This window comes from Eucyclogobius newberryi, unplaced genomic scaffold, assembly GCF_026437365.1.
Source record: "Eucyclogobius newberryi isolate DKJ021-1_F unplaced genomic scaffold, fEucNew1.0.hap1 SCAF_20, whole genome shotgun sequence".
Lineage (NCBI taxonomy): Eukaryota > Metazoa > Chordata > Actinopteri > Gobiiformes > Gobiidae > Eucyclogobius > Eucyclogobius newberryi.
The window spans coordinates 8533497-8552988 of record NW_027315835.1 but is presented as its reverse complement, the minus strand read 5'-3'; the positions used below and the strand labels follow the sequence as shown (position 1 = coordinate 8552988).

General features: G+C 43.9%; 1 protein-coding gene across 4 annotated transcripts in view; it reads left to right on the top strand.

Annotated features, from left to right (window-relative positions):
• The first annotated feature begins 323 nt into the window (after positions 1–323).
• sncgb (synuclein, gamma b (breast cancer-specific protein 1)) overlaps positions 324–19492 on the top strand; it is a 47262-nt gene continuing 28093 nt past the window's right edge. The window contains exons 1-6 of one of the 4 annotated variants that reach the window (XM_072456622.1): positions 324–525; positions 11265–11306; positions 11836–11963; positions 12311–12328; positions 13998–14039; positions 15779–15815. In XM_072456622.1, coding sequence (XP_072312723.1) covers positions 405–525; positions 11265–11306; positions 11836–11963; positions 12311–12328; positions 13998–14039; positions 15779–15787 — 360 coding nt within the window. In that variant the 5' untranslated portion in view covers positions 324–404 and the 3' untranslated portion in view covers positions 15788–15815. Of the gene's footprint in view, positions 526–11264; positions 11307–11835; positions 11964–12310; positions 12329–13997; positions 14040–15778; positions 17809–19492 lie in introns of those variants that run through there. The other 3 variants (XM_072456621.1, XM_072456624.1, XM_072456623.1) reach the window with 3 other exon arrangements.

The following is a 19492-nucleotide window of genomic DNA, read 5'->3' as shown; positions in this document are numbered from 1 at the left end:
CAGGACTAAGCCAGATCTAAACCTGGACTAATCCAGGACCGTGGCTCAGAGGGAGGAGGTGGAGGCTGCAGCAGTATGACTCGCCAAAGTGCTGCAGCATCCTCCCTCCCTCCCCCCGTCCTGCTCCACCCCCTCCTCGCTCTCTCTCTCTCTCCCTTGCTTTTCTCCTCTCCCTCTCTCCCTCTTCTCCTCTCCCTCTCTTTCCTCTCCTCCCTCTCCATTTCTAGCTCGCCGCACGCCACATCACATCCGAGCTCGCCGCAGAACACTAACGCTCCCCTGAAAGGAAAAAAAAAAAAAACCCTCACACACTCACACACACACACAAAAACCCACCCGCCTCAAATCAACAATTTCTATTCCACATTTTTTACCTTTTGCACTCTCTTTGCGCCGCTCCCACGATGGACGTCTTCATGAAGGGGTTCTCGATGGCCAAGGAGGGGGTCGTGGCCGCGGCGGAGAAGACCAAAGCAGGCATGGAAGAGGCTGCAGCCAAGACTAAAGAAGGAGTGATGTATGTAGGTAGGTTTCGAGAAAATTGCCCCGTTTGCGGCGATGGGACGGTTCGTGCAGATCTGGTGCAGCGTCCTCCCCCCCCCACCACCCCGCACCCCCCCGTCGACTCTCACGTTACCGTTGGTTTCCCTCTAAAAATGGTGCTCGGTTAATGTCTAATTCGAGACGTATTGGTGAGAGTTTGCCTTTCCGTTTTGGGTTCGTGACAGGATGATGGGGGGAAATGAGGGTTAAACATTTCTGCCGTTGAAATCTAGGTGTTTTTTAACGCGTAACCTCAAGAAAATCTAAATGTGCAACAAATTTACCCCGTTTTGGCACTGGAATTGTACTGGGACGAGTCGTATCGTTCAAATTTGGTGCAGCGCTCGTCTCACTTGTCGTCTGGGGCATCACAGTCGCTGACATGATTAATTGCGCGGTGAATTTTAATTTGGGGATTCAGACATAATGAAAATACTTTGCCTATTTGAGATTATTACCCTAGATTTGGGTGGGTCCTGGTGTGGGTCAGTTGTAAGAGGATGATGGTGCACAATGAGGGCTTTACAATTGGCAAATTAAGAAGCATTTGTAATATTTTTTTAACACTTAACCTTAAGAGAAAGAAAATTTACAAAAAAATTACCCTACAGCCCCATTTAGGGATCGTAACGGGCTGATTCTTATCATTCAAAACTGGTGCAACCCCTTTTCTCGCCTCTTCAAAGAGAATCATTCTGTAAAATGCTGTCCCATTCAGAGACACTCGCGGTCCTGGTTTGGGACGGTTGCACGAGGATGACGGTGCAAAATGTGGTCGAGACATGTGTCGATTTAAGAATAATTTCACACATTTGATCGTTCGTGATCCTGGGCCACAAACGGGAACACGTCCTGTGTCGGGACAGTCGTGGTGCAAAGCTGCTGCAGACTCGTGCGCTCGACCGTCGGCGCATTTCAAAATGATTTATTATTGAAAAGCGGAGTCCGTAAATAGACAAACGGGAACGTGCCGTCCCACTTAGGAGTAAGAGGTCTGAACTGGGTTTGGGTGCATCCTGGTTTGGTACGGTCGGGCGGTGATGTGGGACTGGTTTGGGTCTATCCTGGTTTGGGACGGTCGGGCGGTGATGTGGGACTGGTTTGGGTCTATCCTGGTTTGGGACGGTCGGGCGGTGATGTGGGACTGGTTTGGGTCTATCCTGGTTTGGGACGGTCGGGGCGGTGCTGTGGGACTGGTTCGGAACGATCGGAGCGGTGATGTGGGACTGGTTTGGGTGCATCATCCTGGTTTGGGACAGTCGGGACGGGGATGTGTGACTGGTTTGGGACAGTTGGAGCGGTGATGTGTGACTGGTTTGGGACAGTTGGAGCGGTGATGTGTGACTGGTTTGGGACGGTGAGGTGATGTGTGACTGGTTTGGGTGCATCCTGGTTTGGGACGGTCGGGACGGTGATGTGTGACTGGTTTGGGACGGTCGGGGCGTTGATGTGTGACTGGTTTGGGACGGTCGGGGCGGTGATGTGTGACTGGTTTGGGACGGTGGGGGCGGTGATGTGTGACTGGTTTGGGACGGTGGGGGCAGTGATACGTGACTGGTTTGGGACGGTCGGGGCGGTGATGTGTGACCGGTTTGGGTCTATACTGGTTTGGGACGGTCGGTGATGTGTGACTGGTTTGGGACGGTCGGGGCGGTGATGTGGGACTGGTTTGGGACGGTCGGGGCGGTGATGTGTGACTGGTTTGGGTCTATACTGGTTTGGGGCGGTTGGGGCGGTGATGTGTGACTGGTTTGGGACGGTCGGGGCGGTGATGTGGGACTGGTTTGGGACAGTCGGGGCGGTGATGTGTGACTGGTTTGGGACGGTTGGGGCGGTGATACGTGACTGGTTTGGGACGGTCGGGGCGGTGATGTGTAATTGGTTTGGGTCTTAACTGGTTTGGGTCTATACTGGTTTGGGACGGTCGGTGATGTGTGACTGGTTTGGTACCAGCGAGGCAGTGATGTGGGACTGGTTTGGGACGGTGGGAGCGGTGATGTGTGACTGGTTTGGGTCTATCCTGGTTTGGGACGGTCGAGGCGGTGATGTGTGACTGGTTTGGGACGGTGATGTGTGACTGGTTTGGGTGCATCCTGGTTTGGGACAGTCGGGGCGGTGATGTGTGACTGGTTTGGGACGGTGATGTGTGACTGGTTTGGGACAGTCGGGGCGGTGATGTGTGACTGGTTTGGGACGGTGATGTGTGACTGGTTTGGGACGGTGATGTGTGACTGGTTTGGGTGCATCCTGATTTGGGACGGTCGAGGCGGTGATGTGTGACTGGTTTGGGACGGTGATGTGTGACTGGTTTGGGTGCATCCTGGTTTGGGACAGTCGGGGCGGTGATGTGTGACTGGTTTGGGACGGTGATGTGTGACTGGTTTGGGACAGTCGGGGCGGTGATGTGTGACTGGTTTGGGACGGTGATGTGTGACTGGTTTGGGACGTTTGGGGCAGTGATGCGTGACTGGTTTGGGTCTATACTGGTTTGGGACGGTCGGTGATGTGTGACTGGTTTGGTACGGTCGGGGCGGTGATGTGTGACTGGTTTGGGTCTATCCTGGTTTGGGACGGTTGGGGCGGTGATGTGTGACTGGTTTGGGACGGTCGGGGCGGTGATGTGGGACTGGTTTGGGACGGTCGGGGCGGTGATGTGTGACTGGTTTGGGATGGTCGGGGCGGTGGTGTGTGACAGGTTTGGGACGGTTGAGGCGGTGATGTGTGACTGGTTTGGGACGGTCGGGGCGGTGATGTGGGACTGGTTTGGGACGGTCGGGGCGGTGATGTGTGACTGGTTTGGGACGGTCGGGGCGGTGATGTGGGACTGGTTTGGGACGGTCGGGGCGGTGATGTGGGACTGGTTTGGGACGGTCGGGGCGGTGATGTGGGACTGGTTTGGGACGGTCGGGGCGGTGATGTGGGACTGGTGCAGGCTCTCAGTGCATTTCCCCGTGAAGGGAACAGTTTTTAATTAATCTTTTTTTCTTTTCTTTTTTTCAATCAGTAAAATCCAATGTTTAATTAAACCAGGTCAAAATGTAGAAACTAAATCTGGATTTAGCCAGGATTGACCCAGGTTAAAAACATAACTGACCCAGGTTTAAATGAGAGCTAAACCAAGACTAAACTAGGATTAAACTAAGACAAAAATACATTAGGGAAAATCAACTAAACTAGCACTAAACCAGGACTAAACCAGGACTTAACCAGGACTATACCAGGACTAAACTAAGATTTAACTAGGATTAAACCAGGACTAAACCAAGACAAAAATACATTAGGGAAAATCAACTAAACCAGGACTAAACCAGGACTTAACCAGGACTTAACAAGGACTAAGGCCCCCTAGTGCCACACGCCCCCTAGTGCCGCCCCCCCTCCCCTCAAACACATGTCCCCTAGTGCCGCCCCCCAAACACACGCCCCCTAGTGCCGCCCCCCAAACGCACGCCCCCTTGTGCCACCCCCCCAAACGCACGCTCCCTAGTGCCACCCCCCCCAAACACACGCCCCCTAGTGCCGCCCCCCAAACACACGCCCCCTAGTGCCACCCCCCAAACACACGCTCCTTAGTGCCGCCCCCCAAACACACGCTCCCTAGTGCCGCCCCCCAAACACACGCTCTCTAGTGCCGCCCCCCAAACACACGCCCCTAGTGCCGCCCCCCAAACACACGCTCCCTAGTGCCGCCCCCCCAAACACACGCTCCCTAGTGCCGCCCCCCAAACACACGCTCCCTAGTGCCACCCCCCAAACACACGCTCCCTAGTGCCGCCCCCCAAACACACGCCCCTAGTGCCGCCCCCCAAACACACGCTCCCTAGTGCCGCCCCCCAAACACACGCCCCTAGTGCCACCCTCCCCCCAAACACACGCTCCCTAGTGCCGCCCCCCAAACACACGCTCCCTAGTGCCGCCCCCCAAACACACGCCCCCTAGTGCCACCCCCCCCAAACACACGCCCCCTAGTGCCGCCCCCGCCCCCCAAACACACGCTCCCTAGTGCCGCCCCCCAAACACACGCTCTCTAGTGCCGCCCCCCAAACACACGCCCCTAGTGCCACCCCCCAAACACACGCTCCCTAGTGCCGCCCCCCAAACACACGCTCCCTAGTGCCGCCCCCCAAACACACGCTCCCTAGTGCCGCCCCCCAAACACACGCTCCCTAATGCCGCCCCCCAAACACACGCTCCCTAGTGCCGCCCCCCAAACACACGCCCCCTAGTGCCACCCTCCCCCCAAACACACGCCCCCTAGTGCCGCCCCCCAAACACACGCCCCCTAGTGCCGCCCCCCAAACGCACGCTCCCTAGTGCCACCCCCCCAAACACACGCCCCCTAGTGCCACCCCCCAAACACACGCCCCCTAGTGCCGCCCCCCAAACACACGCTCCCTAGTGCCGCCCCCCAAACACACGCTCCCTAGTGCCGCCCCCCAAACACACGCTCCCTAGTGCCGCCCCCCAAACACACGCCCCCTAGTGCCACCCCCCCCCCAAACACACGCCCCCTAGTGCCGCCCCCCAAACACACGCCCCCTAGTGCCGCCCCCCAAACGCACGCTCCCTAGTGCCACCCCCCCCAAACACACGCCCCCTAGTGCCGCCCCCCAAACACACGCTCCCTAGTGCCGCCCCCCAAACACACGCTCCCTAGTGCCGCCCCCCAAACACACGCTCCCTAGTGCCCCCCCCCCAAACACACGCCCCTAGTGCCACCCCCCAAGCACACGCCCCCTAGTGCCGCCCCCCAAACACACGCTCCCTAGTGCCGCCCCCCAAACACACGCCCCCTAGTGCCGCCCCCCAAACACACGCCCCCTAGTGCCGCCCCCCAAACACACGCTCCCTAGTGCCGCCCCCCAAACACACGCTCCCTAGTGCCGCCCCCCAAACACACGCCCCCTAGTGCCACCCCCCCCAAACACACGCCCCCTAGTGCCGCCCCCCAAACACACGCTCCCTAGTGCCGCCCCCCAAACACACGCTCCCTAGTGCCGCCCCCCAAACACACGCTCCCTAGTGCCCCCCCCCCAAACACACGCCCCTAGTGCCACCCCCCAAACACACGCCCCCTAGTGCCGCCCCCCAAACACACGCTCCCTAGTGCCGCCCCCCAAACACACGCCCCCTAGTGCCGCCCCCCAAACACACGCCCCCTAGTGCCGCCCCCCAAACACACGCTCCCTAGTGCCGCCCCCCAAACACACGCTCCCTAGTGCCGCCCCCCAAACACACGCTCCCTAGTGCCGCCCCCCAAACACACGCTCCCTAGTGCCGCAGACAGTCAAACTCATAAGACTCATAAACATAAGTTTTAAATGTAATATTCATTTTATTATGAAAAATAAAAGCTGAAATCATACACAATCTGTAAAGGCTGAAGCCTACAGTAGGATCTGGGAGTGTCCTGGTTTGGGGATCTGGAGGATGACGGTGCAAGTTTGATTTAGAAACTGTCTGTAATCATTAATCGCATAAGAAGTAGAAACATCGGCGCATGTTCGAGAGGAACTGGTGCTTCTACACAAGTGGTTATGAGTGACAGCTTTATCATTATTCTGTGAGCTGTAGAAATGTGTATGTGGGATTTAGGCGTTACCATGTGCTTCTAGATGACAGGATGATGCCTCTAGATGGCGCTGTGTACATTTGAAATCACACGTCGTGGCACAGTAACATAATGGGGAACACAAAGGTGGAGTTTTTAAGTAATGAAGAACTGGAACATTTTGTAATTTAATAAAATGGTCCCAAGAAAGGTTTAAAGTAATAACTAAAATGTGATGTTTGGGACAGTTATGAAGGAGCAATCACGGTTCTCTTCTGATAGTTCATATTTAAAGGTTCTGGTAGAGCGTCTGCTACGTTATTATCTCCATATTATTGTTAGATGTTCATAAAGAAAATGTCTGGCATAAGTCTTTAGGCATATTTGTGATTGTTTCCATTGTTATTTAGACGGTTTATTCTGTGTCGACCATTTAGTTTTTACAATTTTCAGAAAGAAAACACTTAACAACAAACACAAGGAATGGATCAAGGCCAGAGAGAAAAAGAAAGAAATTAAAAAAGAAAGAAAGAAAGAAAGGTGAAAGGCAGAGTCCAAAATTAATGTCTCATTTAGTCCAAAGTCGATCAAATTTGTCCATTTTCAAGTCCATACGTCAGTTACAACGTCGGTCCAGTTTGTGTCGTCCGTTTCTTTGCGATTGCCTTTTTTTCCTGTTCCAAAAGTGCGTCCCAGAGGTATCCATCTGTTGTTCCTCTCGAGTTCCATGTCCCAGATACATGGCTCTAAAGTCAAGTGGGACGTTAACCTTTCAAACAAAATAACGTCTGTTCAGTAGAAGATCGACACATTCTAAAACCTGTGAAACATTCGAGGCAAAGCTATCGCACCTTTAAGCCTTAACGTTTCATCGTCACGTCTCACTTTTTGAGCTTCACAGTGATTAGCTTTAGTAACGTAACGCTATCGTCCCGTCTGTGTTCAAAAGGACGTTTCCCTGCGCGCCGTGGGGACGGTTGTGATGCTGCATGACTGGTGCAGGACACGTGAGGGGTGGGGGCCCGCCAGAGCGCCGCGGATAAAAATAGCGCGAGCATGCTGGCGTAGTGTCGGATCATTTACGCAACATCAACCATTCAATTACGTCCGAGAGGCTGCGGTCCGTGCTGCATTTGCACCGGGGACGAGCTCGACGGAGAGAAAATGGCCGCGCTGCAGTCTGTGGCGCACCTGCCGACATTAATTTGGCTAATGCCTTTGGCGGGACGAGCTGCGGCAGGACGGCGACCGCCACGCGGGCTTCTGACTGGCTGTTCTGTCCCCGTGACGCTGCAGAAGGTGGAGGCGTTTAGTGCTGGGCTCCTGCAGCGCCGCTAAACTTAATGTCCCGTGTGAAAAAGGTTGTACAAAATGAGGCTTAGTGTCGAGGCCTTTTTGTTACATTTTTGTGGGAATCGAGACGTTTCGCGCGTCAGAGCTCAAGGCGGTGAAAGGGGAGGGGGAAGGGGAGGGGCCTGCACTGGGAAAGAGAGAAAAGACTATCTACAAAATGACTCTGGAATTGAGTGTTTAGATTTACTATGTACTGAATATTTTTCTTCATGCTAAATTATTTGACAGTGCAACATATTTTTTTTAGTCAAAACTTCACTTCATTGACATAATATTTTTTGCTTGTCATATTATGCATAAAATATTATATGTTTAAATTGATCAAATCCCAAACCTGTGCGTCTTTTCTGCTTAACTCCATTGAGACGTTAATTCTTTGTCTAGAATGTTACACTGCACGGCTTGAAATTGATCTTAGTTGCAATTATTAAATTACAGTTGTTGTTTTTTTTTAAATTGTTAACAAAAATAATAATAAATTGAAAAACATCCTTAAATCTGACCTGTAACAAGATTAATGCCATACTGCGGAACACACAAGGCAAAGAAAAGAGAAAAAAACGTCATAAAATGACAAAGTTTGCTCTGGATTAATGTGGAAGATTTTGGACATAAAATCAATTCCTTCTTTTTTTTTTTTTTTTTTTTTGCGCAATAAATCGCAATTGAATCAAAATTGCAATTGGTCTTGGGGCAATTATAAACACATTTTTAATACTTTTTATAGACAAATGCTGTTCCTGTGGTTTAGACTTTAGACAAAAATGCTCAGAAATGAATGAGATTCTTGTATTAATCAATCATTTCACAAACGTTAAAGCTCCTGGAGTCGTTTATTAATAATGTGCACTCTGAACACACAATCCTTCTTTTTAAACATGTATCGCTAATCTCGCCGTAATCGGAATAAATAAATCAAAAACCTTTGCTCAAATAAAAAATAATTAGCAAAATTCCAGTCATTTAACCTCAAAGACAGGAACGTCGATGCAGTCACTTAAGAAAATGTCAGCTGGAAAATGAATATTGACCCAAAACGCGCACTGCAGTGTATTTATATTCCGCGAACAGCGCCTCCTCTGGCCGTCCTGTCAGAGTGCGCTCACGTGTGGGACAAGCGCTGATGAACCGGCCTCTTCCATCAGCAAATCCATGAGGCCAGCAAAAAATCAAGCACGACTTTAATTACACGTTGACCGAAGATGAACGAGCGCATTCATCAAACCCGGGCGAGAAAGCGGGGGATTTATTCACGCCGACTTCAAAAACAGACATAAACCTACATTTTTTAAATTGGAGTGTTTAATAAAGTCATATTTTCTGACCAACGAAGTCCCAAAGGAGGCGAGAGCGATTCATTTCTACTCCGATCGCTCACAAGAAAGAGCGTGTGAGGGATAAATGCGAGGTCCCTGTGATGGATGGAGAAAACTCAACCACGCCCGATGTAATTCCTCATTTGTCCAGCAGTGGTCAGCGGCAGGAAAGGTTCATTCTCACGTTTCGGTCGTTGAAGTTGAAGTTTGCAGCGTGCAATTTGTACACAGAGTATTTCAAAGTGCTTTACACAATAGGAGAAGGCGGTTTGAGGAGTATAAATGCCGCTTCTCAAACCGCCTCTAGATTGAAAATAACATGTCCGGATGACAACCGTTGAAACTTTTCCTGCCACTCAACGACTTTGCGTTTCACTGCGATTTGTTAAAGATACACTGTGTAACTTTTGCCACTGTGTAACGTTACCAGCGTGTAATGAATGTATACATCTTGCATACAAATAATTATGAGTGTTTTTATTGCTTTAAAACACACGGAAAAACACAAATACTTACTGTAATTGGATCCACACTCACCAGAAAAGTTGCACAGTGCAGCTTTAAATCTGCCTCAGAGGAGAAAATACAATATGTGTTTGAATAGTTGCATTTGTTTTGTATTTCAGTTAAAGTCAGGTCTTTTGGTAACACTTTGTAATAACACTTTAAATAGCCTTAATAACACATGAACAAAGACTTAAGTCGTAATGAACTAATGATGATCAAGGCTGAGTAATTACTTAATAATTACTAAACCGAATGATGAGTAAGACGTAACTAAGCCTGAATTATCCTTAAAAAAACGATTAGTTGATTGTCTTGATGGTCTTGGTGTGATTATGACATTATCTCTCAACATCCTAACATTGACTTCTACATCATAAATAAATCAAATACCTTAACTTTTAGGTAAAATAAAAATAAACTCAAGTGCATCTTCTTTTTTACCTTCCGGCTCATGTTTGTGTCGCGTCGTCGAGTGTCATGAAAAGCTATTACAAGTGTATTATCATTATTACACATTTCTATTAATAGCTATGCTCTCCGTATGATCATGTTTGACAGACTGCGCCCTCTGCTGGTGGAAAGAGGAAGGAAACAGATGTGATGATTTGAGCCTGTGGAGCTGCTCCACTTTTGCACTTACGTAACGCGGCCGTACTGCAAAATGTGCTGAAAACACTTCCAGAGTATTACATAACCTCTCCTTTGAGGATCGAGTGCAGTTGTTCTTGAACTTTTCACGGACAAGACTAAATCTGGACTAAAAAAGGGCAAATACTGAAGCTTATATGAAACAGTTTTGTGTTAAAGGAAGATTTAGTCATGTCTGTCAAAGGCTTATTAACATGGATCTATTATATTATCTGAATATTTACCGACCTGTTTGAGTGTAATGTGCAAAATGTGCCAATATTAAAGGTGCACTGTGTAACTTTTCTTGTGGAAGGCCACCTGCTTGTATCCAGGTCAGATCTGTGAAGAGGCGAGCTCACTCACTGTAAGAATCTTTTCTTTTTTTTTAAGGTATTTTGAGCAAACAGCACCCAAAATGATATAAATGCTTGATATGATACATATTTTTAATGCCATACATTCGTGGCAAAACAATACAATCTCTATGGAGACATCAGAAAAGTTACGCAGTGCAGCTTTATGTATGAAGTCCTTTTCAGGCCGGAGGACCAGGATGTGCACTGCCAAACATAAAATTGGCACAAAATTCTCCTCCAATACCAAACACTATTGGCACTCGTGGCGTCCAGTCGCCCCGGCGACATAGGCCATAATGGTCATTGTTCATGCCAGAAAGTTGTAATTAAAAATAAACTATTTGTGGCTCGCCATCAACATTTGAAGAGTCATAATCCGCACTCGCTTTGGCTGATTTCACTCAAACTTTAATAGTTGGAGCTGAACAGAACGACGTAAGAACATTCAAACGGGCACTATAGGAATTTGTATGGAACAACTTTTCTTTGATGTTTACATACAGAGGTTTGTACAAATATATGTGACACGACAGCGCTCAAAAAAGTAAATCATGGCAAGTAAATCATTGTGTCGGCATGGCAACAACCCAAAAATCGATGCTCGCCAAAAGGATTTCCAGAAATCCTTTGTGTACCAAAAGAATGTGGTACACAAAAGCATCGTGGCAATTGGTACATTTTTTACTGTGACCACGCCCCCTTACAAACCGGAAGTCCGCCATCTTGGCTTGATGTCATATATAATGTAATATTATCTGCCACATTGACTGATTTATTAAACTTCCTTTTAAGAGCACAGTTCATAATCTGAGCACATTTTCTAAAGGTGCAACAGCGCCCTCAACTGGACACAAACTTAAACACACACAGAGGATTGTGAACATACAGTACAATCCAAACATACACAGAGCCCCACAGGATGAATTCGCAAAAAGTATATCAGGAATATTGGGAGGGTGAGTTTTGTCGCTTACAGTTATATTTATAATTGGGATTTTTGTGTCACAGGAAACAAGACGAAGGAGGGTGTGACTGCATCAGTAAACACAGGTAAGAATACAAGAAGTAAACTAAACTATTATTTATATTCAGCTCATCCATAGGTTTCAGAATTAGGACAGTTGCCATAACAAATATAATATATATATAAAATTATATATTAAGTCCTGAAGATGTTGCATAAAACATGGATATGAGAATTAAATATATTTTCTGTGGAGTGACAAAAACATAGTCACTTTTATTTATAAATATATATATATATATATATATATATATATATATATATATATATATCTATATATATATATATTTCTGCACTCCTGATTTCTGAGTGCACAAAACGGTAATGTCAGCAGAGGGCGTAAGAGAAGCAATTCAAATGAGGTTTAGACCACCTCGAGCTACCTGTTTGTCAATGACCTGCATCCAAAAGAGCACTGAGAATGAGTCTTTAAAAATATGGAGGAGCATCTTCAGACACAGTATTGGATAATTTGCATAATATAAGACATTTAAAGCTTGTACAATGCCTAATATAACCTTTAATGTAACTTGTTTCACTGATCTCGCGCTGCAGTGTCTAACAAGACTGTGGACCAGGCTAACATCGTCGCAGACGCAACGGTTGCCGGGGCCAACGATGTTTCCCAGGCAACGGTGGAAGGAGTCGAGAACATTGCTGCATCAACCGGATACGTCAACCAGGTCTGGACATTTTATTAATCAATTCCACAATGAATCTGTCAATTTAGTTCAAGCAAATATTTGATTGGTCGACTAGTTTAGTGGTTGTACAGATCCTTTTACTTTACTTGATTAAATAACTATGTAAACGGCTATAAATAATAATCTTGAACATAAAAAGTCAACAAAAACAGCAAAACAACTCAAAACAAGGTATTTTAAATGTAAGTTAATTGTTTTGCTGTGTGTGTCGTGTTTGTGTGTTTGTTTGTGTGTCGTGTTTGTTTGTGTGTTTTTGATATGAAAACATGTGTCGTGTTGTGAGTCTCATCTTTTTGCTTTTCTTGTGTCTCGTTTTGTCCTGATAGGAGGAGCCAGTTTACGAGGTGTCTATGGGAGTTTTGCATGGGCTTTAGACAATAACATAATAAGGCATTATAACATTTGAACTCTGCATGTCATTAATGTAAACTACATCACACAATTTTGGCAGGGCAGATAAATAAAGAATGATTGATTGGTATAGATCTTAGTTTGCTATGGAATAATGATTTCATTAAAGGAAATTTGCCTAATTAGATGTATTTTTAGGCCAACAAATAGGACGTTTAGAGAAGTGTCAAGACCCTTGTTTTCACTAAAGCGATTCCCATATCAGTGTTTCCCAACCAGGGGTTCGCGAGTGGAATAGTTACATATTTTTAATTGCAAAATATTATTTGAATTGAAAAAAACACTTTCAAAGCAAGAAATAAGAGGAAATTCAAAGCATTTTGACGTAAAAGATTTGTCTCCTCTTCTTTTTTGCTTTCAAGTGTTTCCATACATTGATCCTGGAAGAACATCTGCCTCATCGATGCTCTCATCTTACACAATTTGGAAAAAATAAACATCTTTGTAACTTTGGCGTCTCCATGTTTTGGAGGATTTGGGACGCATAAATATATCTGTATATAATATATATTTATTTATACTAAAAGGGTTGGGAACCACTGTGATATGTGATTCCGACCACACCCAGGAATTAACTCGCGACCCCCTGGTTGATTACCACTGGCTTTGAATAAAATGTTTTTTTTCTTTTAGCATAAAATGCCCAAAATGTTTGATTTTTGTTATTTAGTTTTGATGGAAAACAACAGTTATAAGTCAACAACAGTTTAAAGGATTTGAGAAGTTGAATGTGGACTATATCAGGCTGAACGCTGCAGGATTTAACAGCATGTGCCAGTGTGTCTCCAGGGCTAAAGCTAACGACGCTAAAGCTAAATAGGCCAATGCACAATAAACACACTCACACGCTAACACGCTACGTACACGTTTGATGCCGCGGCGCTCCAGTGAACAATGACACTAATCTGCAAGAGCTGTTCATGCCAGACTGACAGCATGGTTTGAATACAATAAATAATAAAACATACTGCATTATTATAGTTTGTTTAATTAGTCAGGTAAGTTATTAAGAACAGGGGGAGAATTGTACAGGTAAAGCACTGGTAAAACACAGTTAGCAGTGAGTGATAATATATTTCTAACGCTTTTTAAAATGACCATATTGTAAAAAATAGTAATAATAAATGACCGGGAATTAATAATGCCACCTAAGTAATTAGTTAGTAATTATAATACATCAAATAAATCATACAAAATAAGATATTACTTCAAGAACAATTAAAAGGTGGATACATACAAATATTGAGCTCAAAATAATAATACTAATATAATGATAATGTCTCTCAATTATCGAACAATATGTTGATATTTGTATTATTGTAAGAGGGCTAATAGTGATGAAGTGTTTGCAACTGTTAGATCCCTGTTTAAGTCATATAAATGCTTTCTCTCTGCCCTCATTTTCATAATATTCACCAGAACAAGTTGATCTCACTCATTTGTCTGTCTCGCGCCTGGTTTTATAAATAAATAATCATAAATAAATCCCCCCTGCATGTGTTTGGTGCTTGAAGCCTTTTACAGCATTTGACAATATGAACAAGTTTCAATCGTTTTATCTCATTCTGTGGTTTATAATACGTCCTTGTGTCTGTGTTACAGGGAGAGTATGGAGGAATGGAACAGGGCGGTCAAGGTGGAGAGGTGAGAACGTTATTTAGACAAACACGGGCAAACTGCAGAGGCATTAATATAACAGTTGTCTATCGTTTTAGTATATGTATTTATCTATTTTTGTCATTATTGCAAAGGATATGATGTGAAACCTGGAGTGTGCAAAGGGTTTGATAGAGCTGGGAACAAGTTAGAGTTAACCTTCTTCGTAGATACAGAAGTAAAAGTACTGTACTCACGTAAAGTGTTAACATATTTGTATTTTACCATGGTCAATTTTATATGAATACTTTTAACCTTTACTTGAGAGCAGATATCTGTACTCTCTAACTGACTACATTTTAATACAGGACTGAAAAGTAAAAAGTGATTTCTGTATTTTTAAGCACTGAAATGCCAACATTCTGCCTAAAGTTGTTGTACTAAAGTCTTGGCTTTGGGCGACACGAAATATATATTATATTTTATATGAAAAGACTTGAAACATTGAGAAAGTGATTGACTTAAAAATCAGGACTATTCTTCACTATATTTAATTATTTACTGGTTATAATAGTCATAAAAATGTTCAACTTTTTCTTTTTAATGAGTCAATTTGGTAACACTAATAATAACGAAACGTATTTTTAAAGCATGAACAACGACTTTATTCTTTGGGAACAAATAGTAAGAATTATTTGAGCTTAGTAATTACTTAGTTAATACACTAACATTAATTCCTCACCCTAACCTAAAGTAATTACAGCCTGAATCATGCTTAATAGACTGATATGAAGTAAGTCTTTGTTCATGCTTTGTTAAGGCAAATTAAGGTGTAGTTAATATTAAGTGGTACAGAAATGTTGAGTATCTATTAAAAGCAGCACTTTGAGACAAACGGCCACTGCACGCTCTCTGCATCTAAATATAAAGTCAAATATGTGACAACCTGGAAATAAGAGCTGAAAGCAGCACTTTGATTGGCTGAGCTTTGGTGGTCCACTTTCACTTCACTGTCAGAAAAAAGACAATTTAAAGCTGTGTACAAACCTGAAACTGAATGTTTGTTGAATATTAGGGCTGTGCCAGAGACAGGTTACACATATCTATATATTTGTACTTTTACATGATTGTTTTACACCAGTCAAGTCGATATTTGTGGAGAAAAGTTGAAGAATCTGTAGAAATGACAGGAAGTGACATCACACTAGAGACACTCTTGCCAGTCAAAATTTATGCACAATTTACACAAACGAAAAAACTTTTTCGACCCTCTAAACATGAATTCAACACAATAAAGGTGACCTCATGTATTTGTATTTGTCAAATAAAAACACTGTGACATCAGAGTGAGTTTTGGCCCAGTGTTTGCTGGGTAAGTTCCTAGTGTGATGTCATCAATTACAATCAGAGAGTAAAATTACAGCTATTCTGGGATAAAATGTGTATACCGTATTTTTTGCACTATAAGGCGCACCGGACTATAAGGCGCATTAAGCAAAACAAAACATGTATCGCACAAAATCGCTTTGAGGTCAGAAAGCACAACCAGAATTAATCCTTTGAGAAAAATAAAGTCTTTTAAGTGCGCCTTATAGTGCAGAAAATACGGTATGAGTAAGGTCTTCTTCCACCACTGCCTCCTTCCTCCGTTAATGGTTTGAAAATCAGATACATCAGTTTTAAACAATGGTTCTACAGTTTGTCCACGTTTGTTTTCTTTATTCAGCTTATATCACCGTAAAAAGCTACAACTTATTCCTGATCATTATTTCTTGTCTTCTCCACAGGGATATTAGCCCACCTCAGGACCCCCTCCTCGCCCCGCGCCCTCGCCCCTGCCGCCCTCGCCCCGCCGCCCTCGCCCCGCCGCCCTCGCCCCGCCGCCCTCGCCCCGCGCCCTGTGCCCCGCGCCCTGTGCCCTCGCCTTGCCGTACCAGACTCCAGATGTTCAGCGTATTTTTTGTGACTTTATTGAACCAAATCTACAAAAGAGAAACAACAGACTTTTCTTGGCGTCGCACCTCTGCCTCCAAATACCTCCTCCACATTACAACGTCGCAAACCCAGCAGAAGCAGCCGACAACTAGCACCGATATATATTTTTCTCGCCTTTAAATGTCCTCTGGTTTTCTTGCAGCTTGTCGCTTTCTCCCCGTGTCACTGTGTTGTAATCCTGTCGTGATTCACCCGTGCTAAACCTTTTGAGATGCTTCACTTGCTAACGTGCCAGAAAACAAGTCAAACCCGAGAACAAAGAAGATTAATTCATGTACGGTTTGACAGATAACTTGTGTTGTAATGAGGAAAATCTGATCAAAAGTTGCCCTGTACCAAAAATGTAACGCGTGTAATCGGCAAATCTGAAAGTGGATACTAATAGGCAAAACAGAACGTTTAAAACGACTAATTGTATAGATTTGGAATAGTTTAGCATGTATGACCTAAAGTAGACATAACATAAGCTGATTTTGCAAGATTGTTTGTGGAAAATGTATCTAATAACTGCATGTATAGTCTAAACTTGCCATCTAGTTCACTCAGGCTAGCATTACAGATTATAGCATAGTTAGCGTAGCATTTATTAGCTCTAACTCGAAACTCGAGAAAGATGCTTTTTATAACAGGCTACTAAAATGTATATTAACTCCTCTGAATAAAAATATTAATAACAAACATAATCGTAAATGCATTGTACAATTAGCCTATATGCTAACATGCTAACATCTTAATCAAATTTAACCTGCACTACTGTTTAGCATGAGTTGTTTATTGACAAGCTAACAAAACTGACAAAAGCCCAACAAAAACATTTATGAACTTTACCAAAAAACTTAATTCCTCAAGTTTTGTGTCTTTTCCAGTCATGTGACCAAAACTATTTACTAAAACTAACGTAGCTAACATGCTAATGGTTACTGGCCGTTATGGTGTAGGATTAACATGAATATTGGACATATATGCTTAATATAAGGATAATCTTCTTGCGATGGGTTATACATATATAAAAGAGCATGAATTCGGTCATTTAGTTTATTAAAAACGTTTAGTTTCTGTGCTTAAGGTAGTTTAGGGTTAGTTAAGATCAGGTTTTCAAAGATGGAAAGGGCAAAAAAAGAGAGGCAAAGTCCACTAAACAGTAGACAATAAAATGACAAAATAATGCTTTATAGTTGTCGTGTGCACTCCAGTCATACACTTGCTCATGAGGCGTAGCTTTTGTTTGAGAGACAGAGAAAACTTGTTTGATCAAGATGATAAAAGGATCAGTTCAGTTTGAGACATGTTTTTTTATGTTCATGTTTCGTTTTTTGCTTGAAAACCAAACAAAGGATTTTATTGTATTATTGTATGTTTAGGCTATGTTTGTATTGCCTAGTGATGGATGATTAACGTTAAAGAGTCTTTAGTATCTGCGATTTAGTATTTGCGACTGCAATCACAAAAGAAAAAGATTCAACTCTTAAAAGTTTTTTGTCAACATAGTTTCAGTGCAAATGGCCACATAAACTTGTTATTGGATGATTTAGGGAGAAAGATCAAGGGTAAAATATTTTTTTGCTAAAGTTTCTGGCAACATTTCTTGATGAAAAACAGAACTCTGGATGATCCGGTGTCATTAGCACGTGAAGCATCTGTTTTACTTTGAAGCCAATGGAAAGTGAAGCCTGCATGTTGCCTTATCACGTACACACTTTAACACTGAAAACACTGCACACACCAAATACACAAGTACAAATATACACACATTTAAGTTCAAAGCAGATTCCCTGATTTTATAAACTGTGCCGGACAAAATAAAGTGTTTTGTTCAAATCCACCAACGTTTTGACTTTATATTTTTACAATACATATTTAAGTGGACACATGTACACGGGATATATATGCAGCCAAAATTATAAACTACTCAAGTGAGAATTCACTTGCCACTCCGCCGCTGCCACGCCGCAAGAGGAGGGGGCGCTAACGCGCCCCAATTGTTCTTTTATTACACCTACTGCTGAATCCGTGACGCTGTCACATCTTCTCCCCTTTACTTTACCATTCAAAAAGCAATTTTATTTTGAATTCTTGGCAGAATCTGTCAATTTCCTCATTGGAATAACATTGGGGGTTTCTGTCATCGCTACGGCTACGTCGTAACAAATATGACATGGGTGTTTTGGGCTTTTTTACTGGCATGCCAAAATAGAATTTTGTGCAAAATTTGATACATTTTGAGAGAACTAAATTTTGTGGCCCCCATTCAAAACGCAATTTCGTCCTAGGAGGAGTTCATGAAAGTATAAAGTGTAAGCATGTTCGAATTTCAGAAATCTGTCGATTTCCCATTGGAATATTATGGGAGGTTTCTGTCATTGCATTGACTTTTTGGATCGGGAGGCCAAAATTTAATTTTATGTCAAATTTCGTAAAATTTTGCTTAACTAAACATTTTACCTTCCATGTAAAATCTGTAGGGGGCGCTGTCACGCCAAATTAATTTATTTCACTTCAAGTAGGTTTAGGGCAAAGAGTTTAACAACTGATTCTAATTTGACACAATTCGGACTTTATCTGCGCAAACGGCAGCAAATTTAAAATTTGGAAAATTTCTAAAATTCTAGCTACAGTTTGCGGCTTCGCCGCACAGAGACCGTGACAGGTATCAAAGTGACTTTGACTTTTGATGTCCCACTCCTCAGCACCACTTTCACCAAATTTCAGCTCTTTAGGGCCAACGCCCTGGGAGGAGTTCGTAAAAGTACGACATTTGGAAACACTCCCTAGTCATGCTTAGCCATTTTTGAACCAATATGGCCGACATTTGGTTGGGCGAACGGAGTTGCCGTAATAATATTTTTTACTTCTCTTGTCACCATCTACCTCTGTGCCAAATTTCATGATTCTGCGATAAAAAAAAATTGGGGTCATTTCCTATCTCTCAATGCATTTTTGGTACATTTGTGGCCGCTGACGCGCCAATTTTTTAAATTTTAGTAAAGGGAGATAGCCAGAATGTAGAGAGGCACAATTTTAAGAAGTGTGCGAATAGGGGGGTTGGTCCCGAGACGAAAGAAAGAAAGAAAGAAAGAAAGAAAGAAAAGAAGAATATTCCGATGCGAAAACAATGTTTCCCATTTTTCAAATATAATAAACTATACATTTTCGGAAAGAGCTTGCGCTGTCCTACCTCATGGTGTGGGTCCCTGACGGTTACTTTCTTTAATTTGGAGTGGGCTCCGCCCACTTTGTGTTTTTGGCCCTCTATACAGTAATAATGTTTTTTTGCATTACATGCTTATATGCACGGAACATGCAAGAGATGGGGAACGTATTCGTGAGCTACTTAGCGCAAACAAGTGCTTTATATGGGGATGACGACCGCATTGTGTGTAAAGTGCTCGTTTAGTGCGCACTTTTGCACGGGCTTCGCCCATTTACAACGGTAATGTTCCAATTTCCTACTACTAATTAGTATGATTTCGTGCGCACTACGTGTGCACTTTCGCAGCCGTGCTTTG